Source organism: Manis pentadactyla, chromosome 2 (genome assembly GCF_030020395.1).
Source record: "Manis pentadactyla isolate mManPen7 chromosome 2, mManPen7.hap1, whole genome shotgun sequence".
NCBI classification, from domain to species: Eukaryota; Metazoa; Chordata; class Mammalia; order Pholidota; family Manidae; genus Manis; species Manis pentadactyla.
In genome coordinates this window covers 213,430,223-213,457,333 of record NC_080020.1, presented here as the reverse complement: position 1 = coordinate 213,457,333, position 27,111 = coordinate 213,430,223, and the positions used below count along the sequence as shown (strand labels likewise).

The following is a 27,111-nucleotide window of genomic DNA, read 5'->3' as shown; positions in this document are numbered from 1 at the left end:
CTCACTAAGTTGCCTTGTCTCTTCAGCCTTCTTTAATCTGAAACAAATAGCTCCTCAACCTCTATTTTTTGACCTTGACATTTTTTAGGAGTATAGGCCAGATGTTTTATAGAATGCCATTCACTTTGGGTTTGTCTCATGTTTCTTCCTGCTTATACTTGGAATATGAATTTTTTGCAGAAATACTACTGAAATGAGGTTTTGCTTAATGCTACATATCAACTGTTGGTACTCTACTATAAAAAAAAGAGTTCAGGGACCTTTGGTAACCACAAATCTAAAGCCTGCAATGGCAATAAGTGCATACCTATCGATAATCACTCTAAATGTAAATGGTCTGAATGGACCAATCAAAAGACATAAAGTTACTGAATTGATAAAAAAAAACAGGATCCATCTATGTGCTGCCTACAAGAGACTCACTTCAAACCCAAAGACATACACAGACTGAAAGTAAAGGGATGGAAAAAGATTTCATGCAACTAATAGTGAGAAAAAAAGCAGAAGTTGCGGTCCTTGTATCAGACAAAATAGACTTCAAGACAAAGAAGGACATTACGTAATGATAAAAGGGTCAGCCCAACAAGAGGATATAACTATTATAAATATCTATGTACCCAACAAATGATCACCTACATATGTGAAACAAATACTAACAGAATTAAAGGGGGAAATAGAATGCAATGCATTCATTTTAGGAGACTTCAACACACCACCGACTCCAAAGGACAGATCAACCATATGGAAAATAAGTGAGACAGAGGCACTGAACAACATATTAGAACAGATGGACCTAACGGACATCTACAGAAAACTCCATCCAAAAGCAACAGGGTACATATTCTTCTCAAGTGCACATGGAACATTTTCAAGAATAGATCATATACTGGACCAGAAAAAGAGCCTCAGTAAATTAAAAAAGATTGAAATTGTACCAAACAGCTTCTCAGATCACAAAGGTATGAAACTAGAAATAAATTACACAAAGAAAATGAAAAAGCCCACAAACACATGGGTGCTTAATAACATGCTCCCAAATATTCAATGCATCAATGACCAAATAAAAACAGAGATCAAGCAATATATGGAGACAAATGACAACAATAATTCAACAACACAAAATCTGTGGGATGCAGCAAAGGTCGTGCTAAGAGGGAAATATATTGCAATACAGGCCAACCACAGGAAGGAAGAACAACCCCAAATGAACAGCCTAAACTCACAATTAATGAAACTAGAAAAGTAAGAACAAATGAGGCCCAAAGTCAGTAGAAGGAAGGTCATAATAAAGATTAAAGAAGAAATAAATAAAATTGAGAAGAATAAAACAATAGAAAGAATCAATGAAAGCAGGAGCTGGTTCTTTGAGAAAATAAACAAAATAGATAAACCCTTAGCCAGACTTATCAAGAAAAAAAGAGAGTCTATACACATAAACAGAATCAGAAATGAGAAAGGGAAAATCACTATGGACACCACAGGAATACAAAGAATTATGAGAGAATATTATGAAAAATTATATGGTAACAATCTGGATAACCTAGAGGAAATGGACAACTTTCTAGAAAAATACAACCTTCCAAGGCTGACCCAGGAAGAAACAGAAAATCTGAATAGACCAATTACCAGCAAAGAAATTGAATTGGTAATCAAAAACCTACCTAAGAACAAAATCCCTGAACCAGATGGTTTCACTGCTGAATTTTATCAAATATTTAATGAAGACCTAATATCCATCCTCCTTAAAGTTTTCCAAAAAGTAGAAGAGGAGGGAATACTCCCAAACTCATTCTATGAGGCCAACATCACTCTAATACTAAAACAAGGCAAAGACACCACAAAAAAGAAAATTACAGACCAATATACCTGATGAACATAGATACAAAAATACTCAACAAAATATTAGCAAACCAAATTCAAAAATACATTAAAAAGATCATCCATCATGATCAAGTTGGATTCATCTCAGGGATACAAGGATGGTACAACATTCAAAAATCCATCAACATCATCCACTACATCAACAAAAAGGACAGAAACCACATGATCATCTCCACAGATGCTGAAAAAGCATTTGACAAAATTCAACATGCATTCATGATAAAAAATCTCAACAAAATGGGTATAGAGGGTAAGTACCTCAACATAATAAAGGCAATATATTACAAAGCCACTGCCAACATTCTTAACAGCAAGAAGCTGAAAGCTTTTCCTTTAAGATCGGAAACAACACAAGGATGCCCACTCTCCCCACTTTTATTCAACATAGTACTGGACGTCATAGCCACAACAATCAGACAACACAAAGAAATAAAAGGCATCCAGATTGGCAAGGAAGAAGTTAAACTGTCCCTGTTTGCAGATGACATGATATTGTACATAAAAAACCCTAAAGAATCCACTCCAAAACTACTAGATCTAATATCTGAATTCAGTAAAGTTGCAGGATACAAAATTAATACACAGAAATCTGTTGCATTCCTATACACTAATGATGAACTAGCAGAGAGAGAAATCAGGGAAACAATTCCATTCACAATTACATCAAAAAGAATAAAATACCTAGGAATAAACCTAACCAAGGAAGTGAAAGATCTATACCCTGAAAACTACAAGACACTCTTAAGAGAAATTAAAGAGGACACTACTAAATGAAAATTCATCCCATGCTCTTGGGTAGGAAGAATTAATATTGTCAAAATGGCCATCCTGCCTTAAGCAATCTACAGATTCAATGCAGTCCCTATCAAAATACCTACAGCATTCTTCAATGAACTAGAGCAAATAGTTCTAATATTCATATGGAACGACAAAAGACCCCGAAAGCCTGATAAGCCAAAGCAATGCTGAGAAGGAAGAATAAAGCAGGAGGAATTATGCTCCCTGACTTCAAGCTCTACTACAAAGCCACAGTAATCAAGACAATTTGGTATTGGCACAAGAACAGACCCATAGACCAGTGGAACAGAATAGAGAGCTCAGATATAAACCCAAACATATATGGTCAATTAATATACGATAAAGGAGCCATGGATATACAATGGAGAAATGACAGCCTCTTCATCAGCTGGTGTTGGCAAAACAGGACAGCTACTTGTAAGAGAATGAAACTGGATTACTGTCTAACCCCACACACAAAAGTAAACTGTAAATGAATCAAAGACCTGAATGTAAGTCATGAAACCATAAAACTCTTAAAAAATATATAGGCAAAATGTCTTGGACATAAACTTCTTCATGAACATATCTCCCTGGGCAAGGGAAACAAAAGCAAAAATGAACAAGTGGAACTGTATCAAACTAAAAACTTCTGTACAGCAAAGGACACCATCAGTAGAACAAAAAGACATTCTACAGTATGGGAGAATATATTCATAAATGACATATCCAATAAGGGGTTGACGTCCAAATTATATAAAGAACTCATGCACCCCAACAAACAAAAAGCAAATAAGCCAATTAAAAAATGGGCAGAGTAGCTGAACAGACACTTCTCCAAAGAAGAAATTCAGATGGCCAACAGACACATGAAAAGATGCTCCACATCACTAATCATCAGAGAAATGCAAATTTAAACCATAATGAGATATCACCTCACACCAGTTAGGATGGCCCATGTCCAAAAGTCAAATGACAACAAATATTGGCGAGTTTGTGGAGAAAGGGGAACCCTCCTACACTGCTGGTGGGAATGTAAACTAGTTCAACGATTGTGAAAAGCAGTATGGACGTTCGTCAAAAACCTCAAAATAGAAATAGCATTTGACCCAGGAATTCCACTCCTAGGAATTTACCCTAAGAATGCAGCAGCCCAGTTTGAAAAAGACAGATGCACCCCTATGTTTATCACAGCACGATTTACAATAGCCAAGAAATAGAAGCAACCTAAGTGTCCATCAGTAGATGAATGGATAAAGAAGATGTGGTACATATACACAATGGAATATTATTCAGCCATAAGAAGAAAACAAATCCTACCATTTACAACAACATGTATGGAGCTAGAGGGTATTATGCTCAGTGAAATAAACCAGGCAGAGAAAGACAAGTATCAAATGATTTCACTCATCTGTGGTGTTTAAGAACAAAGCAAAAACTGAAGGAACAAAACAGCAGCAGACTCACAGAACCCAAGAAAGGACTAACAGTTACCAAAGGGAAAGGGACTGGGGAGGATGGGTGGGAAGGGAAGGATAAGGGGGAAAAGAGGGCATTATGATTAGCACACATTATGTAGTGGGGGGGAACACGGGAAAGGCAGTATATACAGAGAAGACAAGTAATGACTCTATAGTATCTTACTATGCTGATGGACAATGACTGTAATGGGATATGTAGGGGGGGACTTGATAATAGGGGGAGTCTAGTAACTGTAATATTGTTCAAGTAATTGTACATTAACGATACCAAAATAAAAAACAAACAAACAAACACCCAAGAAGAGTTCAGGAAAGCCTTTATAAAAAAGGTTTCATTGGTACATAATTTGCATATCATAAAATTCATCCATTGTAGGTGAACAACTCAATGATTTTTAGTGAGTTTATAGAGTTGTGCAACCATTACCACAACCTAATTTTTGAACATTTCTATCAACCTGAAAAGTTTCCTCATAGTCACTTGCATTTAAGTTGTGTTTCCTACCCTAGCCCCAGGGAACCACTGATCGGTTTTCTGTCTCTGTAAATATGTCTTTTCTGAATATTTCATATAGATGGAATTATATAACATGTAATCTTTTGTGTCCAGCTTCTTTTACTTAGCTTGTTTTTGAGGCTCAACCATTTTGTAGCATATATCAATACTTCATTTTTATTGCTAAATAACATTCCATTGTTTGGGTATAATGTATTTTATCCATTACTAGTTGCTAAACATTTGAATAGTTTACAGTTTTTAGCTATGTGAATAATATAGCTATGAAACATATGTGTGGGCATATGTTTTCATTTCTATTGGTAAGATATCTAGGAGTGGAATTACTAAGTTGTACAGGAAGTTCATGTTAATTTTTTTTAAACTGTCAAATTATTTTCTAAAGTAGCTGTATTCTATTTCCATGAAAAATAGATAAGGGTTCCAATTTCTCCTCATCCTCACCAACATTATTTATTGTCTGTCTTTTTTATTGTAACCATACTAATGGGCATGAACTGGTATCTCATTGTTGTTTTGATTTGTATTTTCTTAATGGCTAATGATGTTGACCATCTTTTCATATTCTTTTCAGCCATTCATATATCTTTGGTGAAATGTCTATTCTTTTTTGATTTTCAAATTAATTGTTTGTCTTCTTATGTTTTTTGCTTGTGGCTATCCAACTGGCCCAGTACTATCTTTTAAAAATAATAGTCTTTGCCCATTGAATTGTCTTGGCTCCTTATCTATATTAATTGACTTCAAATGTAAAAGTTTATTTCTGTACTCATGATTTTTGTTCCGTTGCTTTACTGTCCATATTTGCACCATTATCACACTGTCGTGGTTATAGTTTCATACTGTAGCTTTATAGTTTGTTTTGAAATCATGTAGTGTGAGTGCACTGACTTAGTTTTTCTTGTAAAAAAACTGTTTTCACTATTTTAGATCCTTGGCATTTCCATATAACTTTGAGGATCAACTTATCAATTTCTACAGAAAGTCCTGCTAAGATCTTACTGGGGATCACATTGAGTGTGTAGACCAAACTGAGAATTGTTATCTTGATGATATTGAGTTTACTTTTACCAATTCTTGAGTATGCCATGTCTGCATACTTATTTGGGTTTCCTTTAAGTTCTTTCAGCAATGTTTTGTACTTTTCAGAGCACAAGTCTTGAACTTCTTTTGTTAAACTTATTTTCAAGTATTGTACTCCTTCTGATGCTATTAGAAATGGAGTAATTTTCACAATTTAATTTTCAGATTGTCCATTGATAGTATGTAGAAATACAATTGGTTTTTCTTTATATTGATTTTGTATCTTGTTACATTGCTATATTCATTTATTAGTTTTAGAATTTTTTTGGTGAATTCCTTGACATTTTCTACAAGTCATTGGTGAATAAAGCTACATTTACTCCTTCCTTTCCAACTTGGGTGCCATCACTATTATTACTATTATTGTTATTATTATTTACTTTATTGCATTCTCTAGAACCTTCAGTAATTTATTGAATAGAATTGGTAAGAGTGGGCAGCATTGATTTGTTCTCAATCTCAATGGGTAAAGTATCAGTCTTTCCCTATTAAGTATGAAGTGAATTTGGGTTTTTGGAGACTCCCTTTATCATGTTGAGGATGATCTCTTATATTTCTAGTTTGCTGAAAGTTCTTATTTTCTTTTTTCAAAATCATGAATGGGTGTTTGATTTTGTTCTTTTTCTGTATTTTTGAGATTATCATACTTTTTTTATCCTTTTCTATTAATATGGCATATTACATTGATTGGTTTTTGAATGTTGAACCAGCCTTGCATTCCTGACATAAATCCAAGTTGATCGTGGCATATAATCACTTTTATATATTGCTATGCTTGATTTGCTAATATTTTGTTAAGGATTTAAGATTGATAGGATCTATCACTCTTCAGGATGATAGGAATTAAAGTTTAATAAATTGTATGAAGGGCTGAAATTGGGGCAGAGAGAGAGTGGAAAGAGCCTAAATTATAGGTATGAGCAAAAAAGCAGAACCCTGAACAAGGACACAAGGGAAAAAAACGTGAAGCAGGTCAGATCTGGGGTGTGATGTTTGAGGCAATCTATGAGTGAGTAATGATGTTGGGGAGGTTGACAGGAACCAAGTTATAGATTCTTAAAATCCATATGTATCAAGCAGCCTGGGGCAAGGAGGCATGGAGTGACAGGCTAATTCTCAGTCTTTATCTTACAGCATTTGATGTGGCTTTGATCACATCTCGCTTATGAAATCTTTACAAAAATTTGGTTTCCAGGGCATCTCATTCTTCTGAACTTTCATCCTGAGTCACTGTTACCTTTTCTCAGTAGCCTTTGCTGGATCTTCTTTCTCTTCCCGACCTGTAAAGATTGATATAGTTTGGGATTAAATTTTCTTCTCTATGCTTAACACCCAGCATGATCTGACCAGTCCCATAGTTTCAAATAGCATTATGGATAAAGTGAAGGTTCCTATTGCCAGGATTCTCACCTGGCACTGGTCAGCTAGCTCACTACACATGTGTGGGCAAGACGTTGTTATTGACTCCATATAAAGAACTCCGCCCAGTGCTCTGGAAGATACGGTGGCAGGGTTGCAAGGCTGCAGGAGAGCAGAGACAAGACTAGAGTGGTGGCAGCACCGAGGACAGAGACTGAGGTGGCTGCGCGGGTAGAGAGACCCAGAGGCAGAGACCAGCTTGTTGCATGCAGAGTCGCTCTGAGTGGAAAGGATTCTAGTGATTGACCTGCCACCATGGAAATAAAGTTGGGTATAACCCTTTCACCCCAAGAACGTTCTGCTGTCATTTCTTTGGTCACACTGAATTTATAGTAAACCTGTCTGGGCTGAAACCCATCAGCATGGCAAGCATCATTCAAAATTTCTATCCCTGTGATCTCAATATCAAACTTTCTCTTGAACAACTCTATTTGGATGTCTAATAGGCACATCATACTTAACTAAAACAGAACTCTGATTTCCACTCTACCCAAACTGATTTCCACAATTCAGCAATGGTATCACCATTCACCTTTTTGCTTAGGCCTTAGAGTCATTCTTGTCTCATGCCTCTTCTCACCCTTCACTATCAATCCATTTTGTGAGTCCTATTGGCTCTAACTTCATATTATACTTGGAATCTGACCCACTGTTTTCCTATTTTGTCTGTTTGCCGTCATACCACCTACAGTTGAGTATCAGGAGGTCTTTTAATGATATAGTCAATTTGTCATTCTATATTATCTAAAATGAAAATCTTACCACGGTACTCCTTGGCTATAAAAATTTCAGTCTCCCTATAGTCCTGAAGGTGGTGTTTTTTGCTCTTTCCTGCTAGACAAAGGCTCGGTATTGGCTGAACAGGTCGTGGCATTTCTTGAATCAGAATGCATAGCTTTGGTGAAAAATTATGGATACATTGAAAACTGTCTATTTGATGTAGTAATATGGTATAAATCCTGAGAGAGTAAGAGGGAATAGCCGCTCCCACCATTACTTTTACACTACTACGGTTGAATAAATTATGTATATACGTGATTGTAGCCTGTAAGTGGTAGGAAAAAATGGAAACACTTGTTACAATCATGAAGTTATAGGTGCATATTTATTTTAAACATTTTATTTAACATGTTATTTTAAAAAAACCGACCCAAATCTTCTTTCTTCTTTTTTTTTAAGGAACGTGCCCTGTTCGCCCGTCTTACAATCACGTTCCTCCACATTTCCTCTCCCTTCCTAGTACAAGTTAACATTGGGCCCAGCGGGCCACCGTCCACAGGGTGGGCAGCCCAACGCCCTCTTGCGTTGCGCAGAGCCTCTCCTTCGACTCCCTGCCCTCCCTCCGCCCTCACTTCCTCCCTCCAGGCCCCGCCCCGCGCCGGTGCGCCTGCGCACGGGCGAACACGTGGCTGCCGCGGAGCCAGAGCAGCAATGGCGGCGGGCCGCGTCAAAGTTGCCGACTCTCTGTCCCCGTCGGGGATCCCCTGCGCCTTCTCTCCGCAGAACCAGGCCTACTTCGCTTTGGCGTCTACAGACGGTCAGCTGCGAGTGTGGGAGACAGCCAACAACCGGCTGCACCAGGAATACGTGCCTTCCGCGCACCTCAGCAGTACTTGCACCTGCCTGGCCTGGGCGCCAGCGCGGCTGCAGGCCAAGGTAGAGCAGGCGGGACTGCTGGGGGCGGGCGCCCGTCGGGGCTCGGTCTCTGCGCCCCTCTAGACCCTGCGGCGCGTGGCCAGGCATCGCGATTGCCCCTCCTCGGCCCGGAACGTGGCGGAGCTCGGCGGAGCGCGGACTGGGCCCACGCTGCCAGCCCCGTGTGGGGCCTGTCTGTGGGGCAGCGAGGGAGGGCGCGGCCCGATCTGACTGGCCGTGGATCTGAGCCCTACAGGCGAGCTCCATGCGGTCTGAGTTTCGTAGTTCTCCAGGCCGCCATTTTCGCCTAGGCCCTCGGCCCCTCAGGGGCGACTTCTTTCTGCTGGGCCTCGCTCATCGGCACGCGCTTTTTAGAGTTACGGCCTTTGAGACCCTTCTTTGGTCTGTACTCTTCTCCCACCCTCTACCCAGCTCACCGGATTTGCCTGGGTGGTTGTAATGAATTAGTCTCTTTGCTTGTTTCCAGATAACCCTCCTCACTTGGGTGCCAACCCACCACGTGTTCTCTTCCAAGTCCAGGATATGGGGCGCAGTCTTAAAATTCTTGACTTTCCCAGGCTCGCTTCTATTCTCAGCCGTTTGTACCTTGTTGCTTTTTAATTTTTGACATCTGTTCGGCTACCCTTTTGTACACACACCTTTCCCCCAAGTCTGAAGTCTGTATTAGGATATGGAGGTAAAGTGAAGTTGTAGTTTAACTTGGCGAATGAGCCCGCGTGACGTTGAATGGGTCACTGCCGAGATAGGGAAAGTCTTTCACTGTTAGGGACGCATCTCAGATAAGATGCCATTCACTGTTGAGTCACTCCACTACATCTGTTCTCTCACGCACGTGGGAGCTGCAGTTCTAGGGTTGCCAAATCGAACCAGTCCAATGTGATTTGGAAGCATCAGGTGTTTTGAGGGGTGGTGTTTAGTTGACTTTATTTATAAAGCTCAAAAGCTAGCATTTGGGACAGCTCTTAACTCTGTGACTAGCCTGGGGAACTTTTTGTTAAGTAGGTTGAAAGTAGATATACATCTATTACTTGTTATACTTTGGATGAGTATGTTTATGTATTTTTCAGATTTAAGCTAGATTTTTATAGTTTCTGGATGAAGTGACATCTGTTGATAAATCTTGTCGGGACTAAGCACAAAACTCGGACTTAAAAAAAAATCACAGTTCTCATTAAAAGTACACCATTCTGCGTATTTTCCTCTTCAAAGTTCTTTTCTGTGTTTGTATTTTAGCAGCCCTGTAAAGTGGTGATAATACTAATGTTGAGGGGAAATACAGAGCAAAGATTTGGTGAATGGACCCAAGTTATACTTCCTTCCTACTTTTGAATCTAGTTTTGGCTTCATGGTAGTAATTGTGCCTCTAGTTCCCCATTTGTAAAGCAAGGATTATAGTACCCACCTCACAGAGTATTTGTGAAAGCCAACATATTCAATAATGTGCAAGCATTTAGACCAGTTCTTGGTGTGCAAGTGCTACAAGTGTTAAGTGTTGCTATTGTTATTAGTATCTCACAGTGGTATGGTTAATACCCACAAGGTAGATAAAGACTAATTTTTTGCCTTGTTTGGGAAGAAGAAACTGAGGATCTGGAAAATTAAGGAACTTGCAAAAAGCCAAAAATGGAACCAGAACTAGAACTCAGGTATTTAGAGCTTAGTTCTTGTCTTCAACAATTAGTTAATATTAGGCTGGCAAAAGTTTGTCGTCAGTTTGTTTTTCTGTTCACTTACAAACCGTTTGCATGCCTCCGGAATAAAACTTCTGCTTATCTTTAATATCCTGTTTAAAGCCATACCAGATACAATAGAAAAATATCTGGATTTGGTTTCATAACCAGGACTCAACTCAAACTTGCTTTTGGCACATTGTGCAGGGCACTTTTAATTTTGAGGGCCTCACTGAAAAATGAGAGTTGGGCTACATTTGAAAGAAGTTCTTATACAAATATCCTTTTATTTTATGCTCTTGTTTTAGCCACACAACTCTATGAAGTGCCCTGAAATTATTACATTTTTAAAAACAGAATCAGACCTAAAGAAGTTTAAATGACTTCACCAAAGCCTTAATCAATAAAGTAGTTGGAGTGGAGGAACTCTGACACCTGGTCCCGTGCCTCCTATGCTGTAACCCTAGATCTTGAGTCACAAAATTGAGAGCTGGGAGGAATGTGGAAATCCAGTCTTTATCATCTTGGGGCAGGGGGATTGTATCTCTTGTAGCAACGTTTTTGCTTGAAGATGAGGGAGAGGAGTAGTTTTCTTGTATTAAAACAAAATTGCACACATATGGTGTGAAAATAAGTGATTTTTAAAAATAAAACATGAGGAGTGATTTGTAGCAATTGCTTCAGCCTCTGCTTCCAGATCCTTGGGTTAACCCTAGCTATTTAAGTTTTAAGATGATCTCATCATTGAGACAAGAATATGAGGCATGAAAAAGATGTTATTCTTAAGCTCATGTTCCCAGTAATGCCACCCCTCTTTCAGGGTCCTGAGAGGTTTGAATGAGGCTGTATGTATGACTGGTGCAGTATGGCCTGGCATGTAATATGTGCTCAATAAATGTTGGTTGTTGAATGGATCAGTGAGTGTTCTGTAAGGGCTCAGTTTATCATTTACTGCTACATTTCTCAATGTAAATCATTTTGCAGGAATATCCTGCATCTGGTTCAATAATTGGCAATTTGCCACCCAAGGACAAATTTTGGTGACACTACTATTAGCAATGGAGAAAAATGAGTTCGTGCTGGGTTTCTTGGGTAACAGGAATTAAAGTAATGGTTCATAAATAATTTGAAAAAATTAGGCTGCTGCTGCTAGTTCTTGGTCACAGAATTCTACAGTACTTTGCATTTAGTTCCACAGTTTGTAGAGGATTTTTGTGTGTTTTATATAGCTGAGCATTCCTTGGTTGATGGAGCCTGGGGGAAAAGAACCTCTAATGATAATAAGGAAAGTGTAAGGAGTTAGATTAATGGACTATAGATGGAATGCTATTTTTAAAGCTTCTCAGGTTTATGTGTATAAATTGAGGCTGAGTTGTTAAAAGGTATGTCAAAGCTATACAATAAGTGGCTGTGCCACCTGGGAACTGACCCTGCTATTTCATTGCTCTCTTAAATCTGAAACTCTCCTACTTTTTCTTCCCTAACTGCTGTAGAGCCCACAGTAAATATATTCATCCTGCTTTGCTGTCACTGCAGTTAACATGACCCCCCACAGCTTAGTGCTTACTGAACAAAGCACATGGCATTTGAGATGTTGGACAGGACAAGCACAGTATTATTAAGGGTGTTCCTAGGAAAAAGCTGAGTATCCCTATGCACATCCCTTAGAGATGTAGTGCAATCCAGTTGTATTCCTGTGCAATGCTGTGTCTTGAGGTCTCTACTTGTAGTTTATACTTCAAAAGAAGATAACATTTGCAGATTAGATCCCATTGACAAAATAGAAGCTCCTGTGCATTTGTTTTTATTTATTTATTTATTTATTTATTTTTTTGGTAACATTAATCTACAATTACATGAGGAACATTGTTTACTAGACCCCCCCCATCACCAAGTCCCCTCCACATACCCCATTACAGTCTCTGTACATCAGCATAGTAAGATGCTGTAGAGTCACTACTTGTCTTCTCTGTGTTGTACAGCCCTCCCCATGCCCCCCACCCACATTATACATGCTAATCATAATGCCCCATTTCTTCCCCCCACCCCTTAACCCTCCGTTCCCACCCATCCTCCCCAGTCCCTTTCTCTTTGGTAACTGTTAGTCCATTCTTGGGTTCTGTGAGTCTGCTGCTGTTCTGTTCCTTCAGTTTTTGCTTTGTTCTTAAACTCCACAGATGAGTGAAATCATTTGATACTTGTCTTTCTCCACCTGGATTATTTCACTGAGCATAATACCCTCTAGCTCCATCCATGTTGTTGCAAATGGTAGGATTTGTTTTCTTCTTATGGCCAAATAATATTCCATTGTGTATATGTACGACATCTTCTTTATCCATTCATCTACTGATGGACATTTAGGTTGCTTCCAATTCTTGGCTATTGTAAATAGTGCTGCAATAAACATAGGGGTGCATCTGTCTTTTTCAAACTGGGCTGCTGCATTCTTAGGGTAAATTCCTAGGAGTGGAATTTCTGGGTCAAATGCTATTTCTATTTTGAGTTTTTTTAATGAACCTCCATACTGCTTTCCACAATGGTTGAATTAATTTACATTCCCACCAGCAGTTTAGGAGGGTTCCCCTTTTCCACAAACTTGCCAACATTTGTTATTGTTTGTCTTTTGAATGGTGCAATCCTTACTGGTGTGAGGTGATATCTCATTGTGGTTTTAATTTGCATTTCTTTGATGACTAGTGATGTGGAACATCTTTTCATGTGCCTGTTGGCCATCTGAATTTCCTCTTTGGAGAACTGTCTGCTCATCTCCTCTGACCATTTTTTTATTGGATTATTTGCTTTTTGTTTGTTGAGGTGCGTGAGCTCTTTATATATTTTGGATGTCAACCCTTTATCGGATCTGTCATTTATGAATATATTCTCCTATACTGTAGGGTGTCTTTCTGTTCTATTGTTGGTGTCCTTTGCTGTACAGAAGCTTCTCAGCTTGATATAGTCCCACTTGTTCATTTTTGCTTTTGTTTCCCTTGCCTGGGGAGATATGTTCATGAAGAAGTCTTTCATGTTTATGTCCAAGAGATTTTTGCCTATATATTTTCTAAGAGTTTTATGGTTTCATAACTTATATTCAGGTCTTTGATCCATTTCAAATTTACTATCATGTATGGGGTTAGACATTGATCCAGTTGCATTGTCTTACATGTAGCTGTCCAGTTTCGCCAACACCAGCTGTTGAGGCTGTCATTTCCCCATTGTATGTGCATGGCTCCTTTATCGTATATTAATTGACATTTTATGTTTGGGTTAATATCTGGACTCTCTATTCTGTTCCATTGGTCTATGGGTCTGTTCTTGTGCCAGTACCAAATTGTCTTGATTACTGTGGCTTTGTAGAAGAGTTCGACAGAATTTGTTTTTGATATAAATACTGATGTGATTGTATGTAAAATGCATACATTTTATTCAGCTATCCATGAAACAAACATCTGCCAGAATGACAGTATGATAGGCCGGAAAAAGGTGTAAGATACTAGACTAGCTGCTGGATGACACTTGAAACATTGGCATAATTTTCAATGTCTAGGGGTCAGTTATTTTCAAAACTAGGTTTTGATCCATTACTGGGTTGTGAAATAGATTTAGTGGGTTACGACAGCATTAAAAAAATGCAAAACAATAGCACAGTGGATTTTGCATGGGAACAGAGAGGTTTCTTTGTGAAAGTTGTTTCAGTTATAGATACATGTGTTTTTATGAGTGTACTGGCTCTGTAAACTCTGACTCTGGGATCTCATTCTAAATGTTACTGCTAATTCATCAAATTCAGACTTCTTATCACTTGGATGTGCTTTTTGCTCTTTGTTCTCCCCATGTCTGTCCTATGCCTTGCTTTTATAAATCGTGCACATGTGTCATTCATAGACTCGCAGTCCGCTTTCCGATTGCCTTCCGTGTCAAATGCTGAGAAGCTTTCTTCTGACTGGTATTACTATTGCTTAGCTCAGTCACATCGTCACATTGGAAAAGACTATTTAGTATAAGAAATGACATTGTTTTGGTCTTCACTCCTGGTACCTTCAGGAACTCAGATTTTCTGGTCACAAATAATGTGAACTAAATTGTTAGCTTACCCTTTCCATGACTATATATTTACATGTATAGTTAATGTGCACGTGACATTGTACTAGACACTTTAGAGGAAACAAACCTGAGTTTGACTAATACATCACGGAAAAAATAAAGACAATTCAGATATATATATCTGTGTCTAGTAATGCAAAGCAGAGTATGACTTGTGCCTTAAGAGAAAGAAGAGATTTTTCTGGAGAGATGATATTTGAGGTGGACCTTGAAACATAGGTAGATTTTTAACCAAATGAAAATTGAGGTGATAAGGAAAAGCCCTCCCCCCCAAGTGTAGGGAAAAGCAAAACAGGAAAGTATATTTGTGATTAGGGAGTGTAATGTAAAGGTGGAATTGGAATAAGGCTGGAATGGTGGGTTGTAGGTAAACTGTAGGTACTTTTGAATGCCAGAGAGTTGCTTATATTGATTTGCTCTTGGGGGAGTTATTGAACTTTTTGATCACAGAAATAATAGGTTCAGATAGAAAAGGTCTGTTATAAGCTATGATCATCAGTAGTACTAAACTCTTGGTTTCAGAAATATCTAGTAATGGGGTAGTATTTAAAATAATAAATTTCACTAGAGTACACATTGTTTATGTAGACTTGTTACTTGGTTGATGTATATCCTGTCTGGACATGCTCATTCTGCTGAATGGGAAGTTACTTTTAAAAAGATCATCAGCTCTTAGAAAACCTACACTGGTCAGTAATTTTTTTTTAGATTAATTGGATTATTATCTATGTTTAGACCATGATCCTCAAAATTGGTCATAGATTATGTGCATACTCCTCCTATTTACTCCTGCTTCTTTCAAAAAGGATTTTGCTGAGAGAGGAATTAGGACTTTGAGTATGTTCATGCTTAATTTCTAAAACTTCTTTATGCTATTTAATGCAAGTTCACATATGTAGAAAAACATACACGTATTTGTGCCAGCCTATGTTTCACACATTAGAAACTTAAATGTAGAATTTTTAATTTGGTTTGGGAAAACCAAGAGTAGAAGAAACAATTTCTCAAATCTTTCAGAGAAGTTTTCTCTTCTGATGTAGTAGTGGGTTGGCATACTTTGTCCCACTGTCTTGGCCTGAAATGCGTGTTTGTGTTCATAACCTTATGTAGAAATGACATTTACTCTCAGATCATTCTGAGGATGGGATCTTGTGCGAAAGGTTCAATGTTTCGAGCAAATTAAATGTTACTGATGAGATTATCAGACTTTTTTATATTTTGGCTTTTAATTATAAATTCTCTTCTGGATTTATTAATTAGATGCATTTCTCAATACTTGTCAAATGCACATTCTTTTTTCTGTATTTAAAAAGTTACTTTCATTTTTCTGTAAATCTTTTTACTTTATGTTGACCTAAGTGTATCCAATGAATCAAATTCTTCAAATTTAGCATCCCCATAAGATATCTGGAAGGAAAAAAAAGGAAACTATTTTATAAATCTTCTCCTCTGATATTCTATCTTGGTCTGCTTTGTGCTTTAAAGCAAAGTTCAGCTGTAGAGATGTTCTCTTTCCTGTGGTATTGGGGTGTTTTACACCAAAAAAATGAATTTATCAGAGCTTTATGCTATAAAATACAGGCTAGTAGGGTTCAATTTTAAAAACATTGACATATGGAAGAGAAGTTCTGAAATTATGATTTTTCTGAACCTGTTTCTATCTGAACCTGTTATTCCTGTGATCAGAAACTTAAATGACTCCCTCAAGAAGAGTAAGTCAATATAAACAACTCTCTGGCATTCAAAAGTTTATATAATTATAAACTCTGAAGTAGTACTCTGAAGTTGTGATCATTCATTGTCTTTTTGATGATAGACAGAAGCTGTTAGTACCATTTTTTGAAATAAATGAAAGAAGTCTTGTAGCATTTGACACTGGATTGAAATTTGTGCCTTTTAAGTCATTAGAATCACCAAGACACCATGGAACTTCCAGGCTAGCCCTTTATCGGTTGCTGGAGCAACTTTTGTGGTGTGTGTGCCCTGTGCTGGTCTACTGGTTAACAACAGTTTTTTGACTCAAATTGAGGTAAATGCATGTTTGCAAATAAAAACAATTTGAGTCCCTTTTCCTGAAAACAACACTAGAATGCAGGAGATTTGGAGGGCAGGGAAGCATTGGCTGCGCAGGTGCGGGTCTAAAATCTCTTTGCTTGCGGAATGGAGGTTTCACTCAGACCTGTTAGGAGTGGTTAGTTTGTGAGAATCGGAAGCAGCAGGGAGACTGCTTGGACCCATTAATACTATACTGAAAGTGTACCAAGTTGTCTTGTTTGCTGCCTTCCTAACAGAGAGGTTGGAGACTGGGACAGGGAATTATGAGCTCCTCTTACCATTTGGAGTGATTTTTGTTCTAAGTAGGAGGTAAAAAAATCATCTGGGAGCAAATCTCACTTCCACTTTTTTTTTTAAGTGTTTCTTACTAACAGTCATGTTTCATTTATAGGCTAGTGGGCATTTGCATTTATGCATTAATAATGTTTGTGTTTGAAATACAAAATAAAACATTGTTTTCTTTTTTCTTTTTTTTTCCAGGAAAGCCCCCAAAGGAAAAAAAGGAAATCAGAAGCTATAGAACTGAGTAACCAGGTTGACTTGGTGGCTCTTGGTACATCAGTTGGTAGCATTTTATTATACAGTACAGTCAAAGGAGAATTACACAGTAAATTGACAGTAAGTATATATGTGTGTGTGGTGTATGTATATTTTATATAAAAGAGATATGACAGGGACTCTGATTATTACAGGCTTATTAAAAACAAGACAGTTCAGGATATGTTGTAGGATCTGCACTATAGGGTTATTTGTCTGCCCTTCCCACATTTAAAATTCTGAAGAGTAATATTTGATAAGAGCTATGATAGGTGACATAGTTCTACCTATGTAACATAGGTAACATAATCAAATACGAAGAATTGTTGAATAGGTTTAAAATAAATATGGGTAAAAAAAATTCTTAAGTATCAGAGACAGCACTTGCAAGAAGGAGCTCGCCACCTGTAGGGCTGGGGAACAAAGAAGATTCTTGGGATTATTGTTGAAACTCAGACCTTTAAGGAGCAGGTATTGCTCTCAGTGCTGCTGTCCCTTGAGAAGTGGCCCCATGGGCTTGGGTCCAGACCACCGAGGAGGGGCTTTAGCTGATGACTGGTGTGTCTGCAGGAAGGAGACTGGTTCTGCAAGTGTTGGAACATTGCATATTGGGTTCAGCTGCTGTTGAAAGGCTCCCCGCTGCTGGGGTGGAGCAGTGCGGGGCTGATGCAGACTGGGAGACAGGAAGGAACAAGTCCCTTGCTCCTCCTCCAGCCCTCTCTCCCTCTTGCACCCCTTATTGGTGGAGCCTGCTGGCAATCCATCTGGCAAAGCAGAAATGTCTTTTCTGTTGACCATTAGGTAGGTGGTTTCCAAGTTTTTTTGTTGTTCTAAATTTTTTTTTTCTTATGTGGATTCCCAGAATTACTTGCCTGTAAATAATAGCTCAAACAATTTGAGTGATAAGGCTTTTCATACATAGTTAAAAGTACTTTCTGGAAGAGTTTTTGTAATTTGTACTTGAGTCAGTAATGGAAGGAGAGTACCTGTATTTCAGTAGTGTTACTGCCACCATTGAATATTCCCATTAAAATGACAATAACACTAACAAAAAACCAGCTGATTTGATAGGTGAAAAATTTTATCTGATTTAAAATCTGCTTTCAAATATATATTACTTGTTTTCATATTTAAAATAATGTACAACTGTAAGAAAAAGTGCTTTGAGGTGTATAAAAAAGCAAGAAGGAATCTCCCTTTTTTTCTTCCTCCTCTCCTCTGAGTTGAGTGTGATCCTTTTCCCCCTTTATTTTGGTCAGTCGTTTGTGGTCAGCAGGTACATAGCATCCTGTTCGGTGTCATAGCTGCTTTCTTTGGCCACAAACATGATGCCGATGGAGCCTCAAACTCCCTTTATGATCATTTTGATGGTACCTCATAGAATTATGCATAAATCTGTAACACGGAATTTCCGAGTTTATTAAAAAGGATCCAAGAGCGCCAGGGTTAGGAGTGTAGGGATGATGTGGTGAAGTAGAAAGGGGCCAGGCTTTGACACTAGTCTGTCCTGAGATTGAATCCTTCTAGTTACATGATCATGGATAAGTAATTTAACTTCTCATCTCTTAAATTGTATATTGTATAATTTATCTTGCATGATTTTATTGTGATTTAGATATAATAATATATCGAAAGTGCCTAGTATAGTGCCTGGCATGTAATTGGTATTGAGTAAATGTTGAATGAGTAAATGAATGAATGATTGGACAGCTGATAGACACCCCCTAACAATGTGCAATAGTGCCACTTTTACTATAGCCTTAGCAGCATGGGAATTACAATGCTAAACAAATTGCTGAATGAACAGACTGAAATATTATTTTGTTTTGCTTTGTATCTCTTGGATTTCTAACTTTGAAAATCTTTATTTTCCTATTGAATTCTTTCTATAAATTTATCTGTTCATATCCTTTGTTCACTTCATTGTGTGTATGTCTAATACAAAACAGCTGATAGGAAAAAGAAGTAACTGCACTTAACATTGAAAAATGTTTTTCTTTTGAGGTGGGAGCAATCTATATGGTAGAAGTGGTTTTGAGTTGTAACTTTCATCCTTAACTTAGATAGGTGCTCAGTGGTGATTCATTGTATATACATTTAATCTATGAAAACTCAGGTAGAAAGAGTAAAAACAATAACTGCTTACATTGTAGGTGATATAACACCTTATTCTACTGAAATGAGTTCATCCTGGAATATATGTGAGATGGGAGACTTGAATTTGCTCTTTCTAGTCCATGTCTGCATTCCTGTGTGCCTCTGAGTGAGCATCTCACTATGCTGAGTGTGTTGAAAGTATCATTCCTGTGGTGTGATCTATAGCACAAGGAAACATTTAGTGTTTACTTGAAGAAACAGTGATTTCTTTACTGAGTTTTGGTACTTTTTAAAAAGGGGTTTTCAAGGATAGATTTGACTAGACATGGTTTTTACCTTAACTGTTGACTTTAAACTCTGTAAGGTTTGATTTTGCTAGTTTACTCAAGTGTCACAAACATTGCCACTGTACATGAAGTATTTTATCATGCTTAGTGCTGGCATTCCTGTCAAAAGCAAGTGACATTTAGGACTAGTATCATTTGACTTACAATGTGGAAGCAACGTTTTTCCAGAAGAGAGGAAGGAAAAATTAACATTAGATGAAGTAACAGCCGATTTATTACCGTTTTTGCTGTTGGAAGTGGATAGTTGTAGGTTAAGGCTTTTTCAGTTAGTTAAATTACTTATCCATGATCACGTAACTAGAAGGATTCAATCTCAGGACAGACTAGTGTCAAAGCCTGGCCCCTTTCTACTTCACCACATCATCCCTACACTCCTAACCCTGGCGCTCTTGGTTCCTTTTTAATAAACTCGGAAATTCCGTGTTACAGATTTATGTATAATTCTATAAGGTATCATCAAAATGATCGTAAAGGGAGTTCAAGGCCTAACATTTTAGTTAAATGTTTAGTAATGATTCCAGAGTGCACATGATCATATCAGATGAGTTTTTTTTCTTAAGTCTTTTTTTTTTTTTTTATCTGCAGAGTGGTGGACATGACAACAAAGTCAATTGCATACAGTGGCATCAAGATAATGGCTGTTTGTATAGTTGTTCAGATGATAAATATATTGTGGAATGGAATACACAGACATGCAAAGTAAAGTGGTGAGTAACACTGATGGTTTTATGGGATTGGAGGGGTAACTTACTCTTTGGAAGTGCGTTAGAGTTTGACAAATCAAGGCTGCATTGTTGCTTTATCAAAGTAAAGTTTTATGTTGGCTGCAGTGGAGAATGTAGACACTAAGAAGGTTATAGATGTTCTCAAGAAACTTTGAATTGTGCATGCAAACTTTTAATACATAAAAATTCAATAATGGCACAAGAGGTGCCATAAGGTAGTGTGCAACTACTGGTCAAATGAGGGCTAGTGTGGGAAACCCTAGTGGGAGGGAATGGATTTCATTTGGGCCCTTTAGGACAGGTAAGATTTGGCTAGAAGAGGGTGGGAGAATCCTTTTGAAGGTAGGGAAAGGAAGGTGGGGAGATGGCAAGAACAGAGGCTAGGAGGGAAAGTGAAAGTTTTACATGGAACCGGGCAGGTAATTTAGAGGAGGGGTGTATTAGGGAATAATGATGGTAGAGGACATGGGCCACAGTATCTTAAGAATCTAGCTGTAGGTGTCATAGATAAAAATATCAGACAACTCTTCTAGTTCAGGCACCTAATCTTGTGATTTGGCTGTATAAGAGCTATTGGACTGATGAATGCAGTTCACCTTATTTATGTAGATGAGGACTCTAAGGAGGATAATGAAGCCCATGGTCTCACAGCTAATAGCTAATAGTGGCAGAGAGGGAGTTCTAATTCTGCTGTCTTGAATTCTTGTACAGTGTTTTTGTAGTATACTAAAATGACTTTATTGGAGTTTTAGATTCTGTCTTAGTAAGAAAGAGAGAGCCACTGAAGGTCAGTGTCTTGGGAATAAAGTAACAAAACCATGCTTTAGGACAAAGTAATCTGCCAGCATTATGTGGAATATACGGGAAGGAACTGGTTCAAATGCAGAGAGGCCAGATCCCAAGTGGTGTTTGTAATGGTCAAGGTGTAGGGTGGTAGGAGTGGGAAATAACAATGGAAAAGATAACCAGCCAAGAAGCATCAGCGCTTTTGAGTTGGGAGGAGGGGTGACAGAAAGTGCCGGAAAGGAGATAGATGTGACTAAGTCAAGTATAACTACTGAATTTTCAGCTTTGTGAACTTATTAGGCAAATAGTGGTGCAGTTAATAGAACTTACGATCAGAAGAGGGAAATAAATGGTTTTGTAGTTTTTAGACAAGTTGAATTTGAAATAACATGAGGAAGGTGAGACCCAGCTGATGGGGTGGTGCATGAGGCTTAGATTTAAAGGAGGGTTTGGGGTTGGATATGAAGATGAGTGTGTCATCTGCCTAGAGGTCCAGTAAGTGTTGGCACTCTGTCTACCTGTGGCAGTAGTTTCCACACTGTCATATATAGTAGTTTCATGACAGAAACACCTGTACAGATTCTCATCCACTAGGTGTGGGGTGGGGCCTGTGCAACTAGCTTTTAAATGTCTGGATGAGAGTTCACAAAGTCAGGTCCTCCACATGGGACTGGTAATTAACACTGGTTAAGGCAGTGTGTTCAGCGCATTGTATTTAGTCATAACACTGTGAGGTGGGCTCTAATCCCTCTTTTACAGTTGAGAAAATAGGTTGAGTCAGACAGAGCTTGAGCTCCCATCCAAGCTGTGCTCTCTATATTGTTTCCATTTTCATTCTTGGCATTCTTAATGCTGTTGTTAATAATGAGTTTCGCTTTCCATTTTAGGTACAATCTGTTGATTTCCTACTATGGAACATAGGAAACTCACGTCTCTTTCCTTTCCCTGTCCAGTATTGTTACAGATGAGCCTTGGACTGTATTAGGTTTATATTATCTTTCTGCCACAACATTTTGCATTTCTTGGGGCTTAAAATTGCCTTATTTGCTTAGTTTTGTACATGCCGTCATTAGTTCATTCTCACTTCTACAGTAGTGTAAATCTTCATTATTTTTGGACACATGAGTTACTCAGTCAACTTTGTTTGTTTATTGGAGGCTTCCCTCCAGTTTGGAGGACTTCTCTGTCTTCTTCTGGGGTCTTCTTAGCAGTAGTTATCTTGGGATTTCATCATTTTCATGAAAATTCTCTTGTCAGATGGAGCTTCTATCTCCTCGATCCCTTTTTTCTCTTTGTTGGTTTACTCCCTCTTCTTGGTGAAGCACATGAATTGGTAGCTTCCTGAGAAACAGTGAGTGGATTGTGCGTTTATTGAGATTTTGCTTGTCCACCAGTGTTTTTATTCTCTCAGTTGATTGATATTTTGAAGATACTGAATTTGGGTTAGGAATTAATTTCCCTCAGGATTTTGAAGCATTGGCTGATTGTGTAGTTTTCAGTGTTAATTATCCTTATATTCTAAAATACCCTTGCTTTTTTTTTTCTTAGTCAGTGAATTGGCACTCGAGGGACCATTTAACCTGGGGGTTTGTGTTCTTCATTTTCCTTGTACTGTATATTTGACAGGTTGATCCCCTCTGTTTTCTTTGATCATTCTCTGGTTGTATGTACTCTTAGATGTTGCATCTCTTGGACTAATCCTTTAAGTTTCTTACTTTCCTGTGTGTCTTTCTTTAGTTACCTGGGAAATTGCCTCAATTTCGTCTTCCAGATCTTGTACTGAGTTTTTAAATTTCTCTAACCATAATTTTAACTTCCAGGGCCTATTTTTCTCTCAATATTTCTTTTTTGCTGCATTATTTCTTGCATATATTTAACTCTGAAGATACTATACAATTTAAGTTTTCTTTTCTTCCTTACATCATCTCCCTCTTGAGGATGTGTTTTGATTTTTGTTTGGTTTTGGTCTCTGTTTTTCACGTTAAAGGCATTCTCGAAATGACTGGGAATCCTTGACTGCCTGTCACTATTGGAAATGAAACATGAAAAAGTGGATTGGAAGTGTGTGGTGGCTGTGGCTCAGTGGCTGAGCTTGATTTGTAGAGTCAGTGGGAGGCCTTTAGATGTCAGTATGTGTAGGTCAGTCCTCTGGAACCAGTTTTCTAGACTTCTGATCTAGTGCTTTTCAGGCTTCAGTGTGCATATATGTTACTTGATCAGACAGATAGTAAGGTCTAGGTTGGGGCCTGGGAATCTGTAATTCTGTCAGGTTCCCTGGTGATGCTGATGTGGGACGGTTACACTTGGAGTTGCAAGCTCTTGATGCGGGAGGGGATGGCAGATGTGGTGGTGGTGGTAGTATTAGCTCTGTGCTGGCAATTTCAGTGCTGAGTAAGGAAGGTGGTGATCATATGTTTTTTTAATGTGTATCAGTTCAGTAAATAGATGTTGAATAATGAATATAAGTGAGTGTTGAAACTGTGGGAATTAATGAGTTAACATGTTAAACATGTTAGGAACCGGTGAGGATAAAAAGTTATCTTTATTGCTGCATTTCTCTGATTAAACTAGTGAGTTTGAATGTTTTCATGTTTATAGACAATTTGTGTATCTTCTGTGAATTGCTCATATATATATATGTGTGTGTGTGTATACACACACACACACACACACACACACACATGTCCTTTGTTTTTATTATGAGTTCTTGTTTTGAACTCAGGGATGTATTTGTAGAATATAAAGAGCTACTTATATATTCTGAGTATTAATCCTTTGCTTATAGTGCATTCTTTTCCTAGCCTTTTATTCTTAATATTATGACTTGTTGCACAGTTTTAAGATTTTTATTAGTTACTTTTAGTCAGGTAGTTGTAGTTTAATCAGTTAAATTTTATGTGTGTATAGTATAAGATGGGAATCTAATTTTGCTTTTCCAAATGTGTAATTGGACATATTCCAATGTGGTTTTGGTAAGAAGATTGTTACTGTTATTTCTTGATCTTATGAGTAGCCAGGCACCTTTTTTATAGAAGCATTAATGTGTGCAACAAACTTCAAAGACTCATGCTTGAAAGGAAGGAGCGACACACAGCAGCAATTCACCGGAGAATTCCGCTTTATTAGGGAAAGGTGCTGGGTTATATAGGAAGGGGCATGAGCTGATTGAGGCGTCACTTCTACGGGGCTGGTGGCTATTGGCTGGGTGCTGGGATTGGGAGGGGGGTGAGGGGTGATTGGGCTTCAGGTGGCGCCGGCGGGAACCGAGGACCAGGAAGAGAAGCAGGAAGTTCGCCATCTTATGGGTGGGGGCCCTTCATTCCCCCCTTTCTCCTCTATGGGGTTGTGGACGTTGCTTTCTCTCTGACTGCTTCCTGCTGAACGGGGGCGGAGAAGGGAGTGAGGGCTTGAGGACTGGGAGGAAAGGGTTGATAGGACTCCCCATAGTAAGGACCAGTAGATGTGGACTTCTTCAGGTTGGAAATCAGTGAAGGTTCCCTGTAACCATAGGTCGAGGACTTGTTGATTCCAAAGGTGCCAAGAGGATATGGGTGTCAGGAGCCAGGCGTCTGCGGCCATTGTTTCCAGGAACAGTTTCCAGCGGAGAGAGGGGTCCATCTCAGCGTGTGGTGAGGAGGTCACGTGAGGGTGAGGGATCTTCTGTGGCCAGAAGCTGATAGTTCCTGAGTAAAAGCTGGTTGAAAGTTTGATTAGAGATTTTTCCGACTTGGGATTTGATGAACTTTATTATACAAGGTAAGAAGAGACAGGCGAGAAGAATGATTATTATGGGGCCTGCAATGGGCCAGAGCCAGGTAAGGAGGGGGTTTGTTAGTATTGAAGAGAATGGGTTGGAATTGGAAGCAGAGTGGAGGCTGGAGGCAAGGTCGGTGAGTTTGGTAATGTCAGTTTCTACAATGCCGGATTCATTGATGTAATAGCAGCACTCTTCCCAAAGGAAGACACAGGTGCCGCCCTTTTCGGCTGTAAGCAGATCTAAGGCCCGCCGGTTCTGAAGGGTGACCTTAGCTAGCGAAGTGACCTGTCTTTGGAGGGAGGCCAGGGAATCGGCAGTGGATGTCAGGGCTCCCTCAAGTTTGGCGTTGAGATCTCTAATTGCCCACAGAGGGTGACCCAAGGCCCCTCCCGAAAACCCTGCCCCAATGGCTGAGGTGGTCAAAGAGATACCAACCATGATGGGAAGGAAAGCAGCCCTTTTTGTGCGCGAGGGCAAGGGAGGTTGGAGCTCAAGAAATTCTGCCATGCTGTAAAGTGTAAGCTGTGGGATTAGGGTGACGAGAATGCAGGGGATATTTTAGTTGGGAGGCAGTGAGTTGAAAAGACTGCCATTACCCCAAAAGAAGTGTCCTGGTTGTGTAAAAGTTTTCGAGTCGGAGGTGGGGGTGTAGAGAGGCAGTGAAGTGCGCTGGAGGGGGGTGGAGTTGGGCCTACACAGTCGTGGATGGTGAGATTATCTGCGTATTCTGGTTCCCATAGGGGTATGTCTGCCAGAGGGCGGAGGGGTTGTCCTTCTTCGTGGAAGGGGTAGTTGGAAATATTAAGGGGCACGGCGGCCAGCAGTGGGCGCTGTAGTGATGCGCACAAGAAACAATTGGCGGTGTTGAGGGTGTGGTTGAGAAAGATGGTGGTGTCTTGAATGAGCTGTAACCAAGGGTAGGAGAAATTAGAAGAGGGGCAGGGATAGGAAGATGAAGAGGCGCCGTCAAATGTTTGAATAATGACTTTTTTCGGAATGTCCGATATCTGATGCAACTTGAGAGAAGGAACATACTCTCGAGAGATATGAAGGGTACCGTGGGGGGTCAAGGACCCCCCGTAGTAAACTGAGGCTGTGACTCCGGCGTCCCATCGAGGGTCTCAGGGATCAGGGATTGATAAGGAGAATGAGCTGTTGGGATATTTTATGAAATGGTTGGAGGAGTAATACTGTGGGTACCGAGAGTCACCCATGTAGTGAATGGCGCAAGACCAGTAGGGACATCCCCCATAGGTGTCTGCCCACTGCCTGCATGAGGCTTGTTTTTGGTCGTAGAGGAAGCAGAGGTAGGGAGTGAAAAGGGGGCTGCTAGTGAACACTTCGGTGGAGGGAGGAAAGTGAAGGTACAAAGGCTCGGAGCAGCCTTTTAGAGGGCAGTCTGATGTGGTAATGAGGGCAGTGTTTTTTGTTTGATGCTGTGTGTAAGTCTGTCTGACCTTGAATCGCCATACAAAGGAGGCTGAGGTGACGGGGAAGACAACAGAAATGAGGAACAAGAGCGAGAGAGCAGTAAAGGAAGAAAAGGTCATGATTCGGGTATGGATGGCAAAGGGGGTGAACGGGAGATGCGGAGTTTCAAGGGATCAGAGGGATGAGGTGTGGTAGAGTAGACAGCGTCTTGGGCTGTATCCGAAGGACTCTGGATTGTGACCGATGGGTCTTGAGTGTCCAGAGAAGGTGGGTCCTGGGTGTTTGGTTTCAACCTGGAGATGTGAATCCAAGGGGTGACAAAGTTATCAGGCAGTAAGAGTTTGGCGGCCGAGGGAGTGCAGAGAATAACGGTGTGGACCTTCCCATTTTGGGGTGAGAGAGGGCCGATCCTCTGGTGGCTTATAAAACACTAGTTGGCCGGGCTGTAAGACGGGAGGGTTTTGGGAGGCGGATGGATCAGGAAGGAGCCAATCCTGATATTTCCACAATTCGGTGCGGAGGAGAGAGAGTAGCGGAAGGGCCATATTGGGAGGAATCGGTCCTTTGTGGAAAGGGAGCCCTGGGGGTAGAATTGGGCGGCCGTACATGATCTCAAAGGGTGACAAGAAGGAAGGTTTCTTTGGGAGGGCCCGAATGCGGAGTAGAGCTAAGGGAAGTAAGCGAACCCAGTCAAGGTGTAGTTCTAGAGATAGTTTGGTCAGGATGTCTTTTAGAGTCCTATTGGCTCTTTCTACTTTTCCCGAAGCCTGTGGTCGATAAGGACAGTGTAG

The 27,111-nt window shown here is 39.5% G+C and overlaps 1 protein-coding gene across 1 annotated transcript in view; it reads left to right on the top strand.

The window, feature by feature from the left end:
• Window positions 1-8,544: 8,544 nt before the first annotated feature.
• The window catches only part of WDR43 (WD repeat domain 43), a 48,400-nt gene continuing 29,833 nt past the window's right edge, over window positions 8,545-27,111 (top strand). Inside the window, exons 1-3 of the mRNA XM_036903592.2 lie at window positions 8,545-8,814; window positions 17,121-17,258; window positions 20,207-20,328. Of these exons, the coding sequence (XP_036759487.1) occupies window positions 8,590-8,814; window positions 17,121-17,258; window positions 20,207-20,328 (485 nt within the window). The 5' untranslated portion in view covers window positions 8,545-8,589. The remainder of the gene's footprint in view (window positions 8,815-17,120; window positions 17,259-20,206; window positions 20,329-27,111) is intronic.